Raw genomic sequence first — 6,120 nt, forward strand, 5'->3', positions numbered from 1 at the left:
TTGACAAAAAGTTGATGTGAGAAAGTTACACGTGTCTTCAGAACTGTGCAGTATGAGGAATGATCTAGAGGATGTCCTCCATCCATTAGGGGTGGGATCGTTGTAGTCTTTGGTTTGCAGTCCTTATGTTAGTCTGTGGACCTTGTAACTGAGCAAGATGCAAGGATTTAGCATAGCTGTTTGCTGCTTCTTAAATAGTAAGTATATTGCAGAGCTGTTGAAGCAGCTGCTTCTCAGACACTGATATGCTTTACGAAAACTAACAAAACTTTAAGGCAGGAAGAGATATCAACAGAAGACATTCTTGTTCTGGAGTAGACTTCAGGGTTGTTGATTTTATGGCTTAAAAGCAGAAAGCATGATTTTAGAAGGAAAACCATTTATAGAGGCCGTCTCACAAATTTTAATTGCTGTTTTTACCAACTACAACTTTTGTTGCAAAGTAAATTGTGAATAAACAAACTGATAAGGATGTGCACATAAGAACTTCCCTATGTACATGTAGTATGAAGTAATGTTTACTACGATGCACAGGATGGAGTTATGAAATATCTAAAATCTTTATTGTTTGCTACAGCTTGAAATTCAAAAGCACCCATTCTTTGGATCTCTCAGCTGGACTGATCTTCTTCAGAAGAAGATTCCGCCACCATTTAATCCTAATGTGGTAGGTGCCTGGGGAGTGGTGATGGTGGTAACGTTTGCATCTCAGATCACACATCACAGAATATTCTGAGTTGAAAGGGACCCACAAGGATCATCAAGTCCAGCTTTTAAGTGAATGCCCCATATGGGGACTGAACCCATAAACTTGGTGCTCCTAGCACCATGCTCTAACCAACTGAGCTAATCTCCCTAAGAGAGACTTTTTTCATATTTTTTAGGTTTATTGGATCATTGAGAATATAGGGTTTGGTCAAAACTCCAATCTCAATGAAAAAAACCCAGTATTTTAATACCTATTTTCAGAGACAGAGTGATGTGCTTCCTTAAATTTATTTACTTAAATAGAATATAACAACAAAATAGATAGCTTTGAGAGTTAAATTTGGAATCTCAAGGACAAGCACAAGTTTAAAACACTGTATTAATTTGATGACTGACAGATCCTTCTATTCTCTAGGTTGGACCAGATGATATTGGGAATTTTGATGCAGTGTTCACAGAAGAAATGGTCCCATACTCAGTTTGTGTTTCTTCTGACTACAACATTGTTAATGCCAGTGTCCTGGAGGCAGATGATGCATTTGTTGGATTTTCTTACGCACCACCTTCTGAAGATGGGTTTTCCTAGGGACTTAGAAGTGAAGAGTGGTTTGGAAGTCTTGGGTTGGACTGAAATGTTAGGGTATGGACACATTCCAAAATAGCGTAAATAGTGCCTCGTCTTGTATGTAGGTTTGAAACCTATGAACAAACTTTCTCTGCTGTATAGGAAGAATTTGGGCATTTTGGATGGCTTTTTTTGGGGTTTGAACTGTTTGTTCCTGCTGCAGAAAATATTTTTTAAAACCTTTAAAAAGCATTCTCTATGTATTTTTTAAGCAAAAACACTGACTGTTCTCCTCAATCCCTTTGAGTTTACATTCATACCTATCTAATTTGACTGGCACAAACAGCAGCAAATTTAGTAAATTTATAAATGCTTTTGTACTTATTTACAGTGACTTTGTGCTTGAATTGTAACTATGCAAATTGTCTTTTGTATATCCTGGTTTAAAAAAAGGTAAATGTTTTCCCTGTTACCAGTTTGGAATATGTGTTAATTTACCTGTCAGCACTTAAATGATACATGTTAAGGACCAAGATTCTTAAAGAACTTCTGCAGAATGAAAACTTGGTCACATAAAACTGGATTGTTACTCTTGTACTTGCTGAAGTATCCACTGACTCAACTGGATTATCTGAGGTATGGGGGATTACTCAAAGCAAGGACAGAAAAAATTAACTGGATTGATTTGATAACATTACTTATTACTTGTTCTACTTTTCTTTCTTCCTAAGCTAAGTATGTCTATATTTCAACTACATTAAAAATATTTTTGGTTAAAGCTCTGCTTCTCCAAAGATCTAATATGCAATAATCATGATTACTTTAAAAGTAAGTCAATTAGCTTTGACATTTTGGGGGTGGGTGGTGAGATGATCATGCCAAATATTAGGGATTTTTCTCACAGATTGGTAGTTTAAAACACTCTTATGTTCCAAATTAATTGTATTTCAGCGCTCATAGCTACTTGTCTTTGTGTTTCAGTTTGCACCATTTTAAAATCTTCACTTGATATTGGGGGAAAAATGTAAATTACACTGATAATTTAAAAAATGTGAAAAGCTATTGTATTTCTCATAACATACACGTGTATGGACAAACATAATTCTGAACAATTTCTGTTTAAGGAAATTTTTTTTAATGCAAAAATTGACTGCAGTTACAGTGTATAAAAGGCATATAATGGTAGTAGTTTTATTATATATATTACTTGTAAATAACAACTTATTTTTGTCTGTTACTCCAAAAATGTTCAGCGTTTTTTGTTCACAAACAGATTCAGTTAAATGCCTTGATTTGAGAGAAGTCTGGTTAGATACTGATGCATCATAATGATACATAAATTGAATGAATATTACATAAATTTCAGTATCTAAGTCACCTTGGTTTTGGCAAAATAAGCAGCTAAAATAAATATACTGTGTCCAGATCTGATAAGAATTGTGAACCTAGGGGGAGAGAGTGTATCAAATCATAAGTCTTTTGAAATAAATCTTTTGTCAATACATTAGAAAAGTGGAAAGTAAAACAGGATTCATTGCTTATCTCCTAGAGCACAGTCTCCTGCATAGTGGTTAAGTGATGCTTAGCAGTTGCTACATGAGGTTTTGGAAGGAGTGATTGGGTAAAAAGTAAGAATTGACATTGGCAGGGGTGGAAGGAAGGAACTGTATCGTTTGTGGGAGCAGAATGGTGGTTTGGCACTTATTTTCCATAGTTCTCTTCTGCAAGGGTTGAAAAAAGCTGTTCAGGACAACGGACAACTATGTGATTAGTTTCTCTGGCATTAATATAATTTGGAAGTACAAGCCCTGGGGTTTTTGGTTGGGGGTGGGGGGAGGCGGTTGTCAGTTGTTTTGCTTTTTGGGTTTTTTGAGTTTTTGTGTATTGGTTTGTTTGGTTGGTTAGGTGATTTTTTTGTTTGGTTTTTGTGTTTTGGTTTTGTTTTTTTTTTTTAACATGGCTTGCTAATGGACTGGGAAACAAATTGGTAGTATGAAAGGAAGTATCCATTCTTGTACTGAATTTTTAGTCTGTATGCTCCTGAAATTATTGTGTAATTATATGGCTACTGTAACTACCTTCTCTTTGTGGCAAGGAGGTACAGGGCTGTAGAGGGATGGGAAGGAGAGTAAATACTTCAGAAATTGTTGTGGGAACTAGCACCCTTTTTAATTTTTGCCTTGAATTCTAAGATGTTCATAGCTAGCTGCCTGACTGGATGAAGGGTTTTGTTATTGCTGTTTTTTGGGTTTTGTTGGTTTTTTTTTTTTTGGTCAGAATTCAGCAGTTCTTAAAAAATAGTGTGGCAGTTGAAGTTATTTTTGGAAGAGCAGCTTAAAAATTGCTTATTAAGCTTTTTCCTTCGACGGAGTCTGCCTTTTTGGCAAAGTGTGAATGAAGTACTTAAGTTCTTTGAACTAAAGGTTAACAGACTGTTTAACATCAGGCAATAAAGCCTCACGGTATTTCTGTACCCCAGTGCTCTTGTTCCACATCTCTGTGCATCCCATGAGGATGGTTTCCAAGTAATTCGTGTGTTTGGAGTGTTGTAGCTGCCTCACCGGGGGCTGAGCTCTGACAAGTGATACCCAAAACAGGTGGTAAAGCCTAGAGAGGAGAGTGGACCTGCACAGGAGCCACCTGTGCTACTCCTTTCCTGGTTTGGTAATAGAGGGAGGCAAAATTTGGGCTTTTGGGCTTTTGTTCTGCCTGTCTGGAGCAGAAGGGGGTTGATTGTTGCTCCCCTTGTAGAGATGGAGCCAAAGCACTCCATGAGAAGCAGGCCTTTCTCTGTGCTGCTGCTGTGGTCTCCGATCTTTTGGCCTGAGGGGGGAACGAGAGACCGTAGGAAAGATGGACTGACTGAAAAGCACGATGGTTGTAAAAATGTGAACTCAAATACGACACAAATAGAGTTCAGAGGTGCTCTCCCGGAGAGCTAAGTTTGGGAGTGCCTGCCATTGCTAAAGGCAACAATTAAATATGCAATGAGATAAAATGGTTCTGTAAGGAGGTTGCCGCAGTGCTTTGCACGCTGACAGAGCCATGGCCCGTGCCTAGTGCCCTGCCCGAGGGTGAAGGCAGGAGCTGTGTGGGGCCGAGGCGCCAGTCCCGGCGGTGGCCGCGGGGCTGGGGCAGCTGTGGGTGTGGCATGGGCTGGGAATTGCCTTCCCTGAGGGCTCGCACTGAACACGGGCGCTGCCCCTGCCCGGCCGAGCCCTGCGGGTCGTGGCCCTCCCCGCGCCGCCGGCTGAGGGGGAGGCGCCGGGAGCGCCGTCCCGCCGCTGCTGTGCCCTCGCTGCCGAGCTCTCGCTGCCGGGCCCCCCGCTGCCGCTCCGTGCAGGGCAGCCTTGCCTCTGCGGCGGGCACAGGGAGCGGCGTCGCGGCCCCGCGGGGCTGAGGGCAGCCCGGGCCCCGCGGTGCCCGCTGCTGCCGACCCGGCAGCGCCAGGGGAGGACGGGGCTCAGGAAGCCTGATGAACAGCTGGTGGGGAGGTCTGTGAGGCAGAGGTGCCGGTGGCATGGAGTGAAGCGAGGCAGGAGTTGCTGATGTGTCGAGTCACACCTGGAGTGGGGTTAGCTGGCTGTGGGGACACTGGTGAACGCCATCACCCTGGTCAGGCTTTATTTTCCGAAGCTTAGGTGCTGGCTGCTCAGCGCACAATGAGCGGCGCCATAGCTCAGTCCTTCCTATCATATGTGGTGTCCTGCGTGTCCAGTCTGGGTAACACAGGATCCAGGGAGATACAGTGGATCTATGTGTGTACATTTCTTTAAGCCCTTCTTGCTGAATATTCAAGGGATGGAGTAATAATCGTGCAGGAGTAATCCCAAAGATTACTCTTTGGGGGGGGGGGTGTGAAATCCCTATTATAAATTGTCTTTTAACTTGTGCCTTTGTTACTTCAGGCATTAAACACGTTTCAGCCCACAGTGTACAGGTCTCAGGCCACAGGGTTTATGCTGCTGCCACACTGCATTTGTGCTGGAATCCAGTTACTCCTTTTGGATGTTCATCTGTTTGTTCTCCCAAAGTAATTTCTGTGAACTCCTACAAGGAATCTCTCATATGCTGTGAGCTTTGATCCCTCATCAGCTCAGTAATTCCATGTCCTATCCTTAACCAGGTAGCTAAGTCTTATTTTTGAAGATTTGAGTGTTGTTTCATATTGGTCATCTACAGAGAGAACTAAGGACATTTTGCAGAAGAAAATATGAAAGACATTGAAACAGATGCATATATACAAAATAGCATATTTTGGCCTTAGTAATTTTCCTTCTAAATTCTGCAAAGTAGTGCTTCATGGTACAAGACTCTACTCTTAAAAAAAAAAAAATAGAAAGAGATGTGGGTAATACACAATGAAAACCTCACTGAAGAGCAAGGTCAGCTTCCAAACCAAAACTGTAGTTGTAAAAGCTTTGCCAGTGGGAATCAGAATTGAACATCTGTGTACATGCATGGAAGTAAGGGCAAGATCAGCACCTTAAGTAGGTGCTACAGGCTATCACAGCAGGGTAGGAAAGTCAGATTTTAAGAAAAGGGATGTTGCCCAGTTTCACACTTTTAACAGCTATGACAGACTTCTCAAATAAGGGAGATACAATTTTAAGTCTTACTTTTGATAGACTGATTATAAAATCTACAGGGGAGGTTAAATTAAACAGAGACTTTAATTTCATGGGTAACGGAATTAGGAGAGTGAAATAATTCACCAAGGAAATGAAAATACTAGAGCGTTCTTCAGAAATTTACTCTAGAAATAGAGTATGTGTCAGTCATTGGAAAGAGCTTTGAACTGAATTTTAAAAATCCTTCAAGAATTGCCTAGCTTCAAAAAGGGACTA

The 6,120-nt window shown here is 41.2% G+C and overlaps 1 protein-coding gene across 5 annotated transcripts in view; it reads left to right on the forward strand.

Annotated features, from left to right (window-relative positions):
* SGK3 (serum/glucocorticoid regulated kinase family member 3) overlaps positions 1–2,051 on the forward strand; it is a 55,384-nt gene extending 53,333 nt beyond the window's left edge. For all 5 annotated transcript variants that reach the window (XM_054629284.2, XM_077186168.1, XM_077186182.1 and 2 more), the window contains 2 exons: positions 578–667; positions 1,124–2,051. In XM_054629284.2, the coding sequence (XP_054485259.2) occupies positions 578–667; positions 1,124–1,294 (261 nt within the window). In that variant the 3' untranslated portion in view covers positions 1,295–2,051. The remainder of the gene's footprint in view (positions 1–577; positions 668–1,123) is intronic.
* Positions 2,052–6,120: the final 4,069 nt, after the last annotated feature.

Source organism: Agelaius phoeniceus, chromosome 1 (assembly GCF_051311805.1).
Source record: "Agelaius phoeniceus isolate bAgePho1 chromosome 1, bAgePho1.hap1, whole genome shotgun sequence".
Lineage (NCBI taxonomy): Eukaryota > Metazoa > Chordata > Aves > Passeriformes > Icteridae > Agelaius > Agelaius phoeniceus.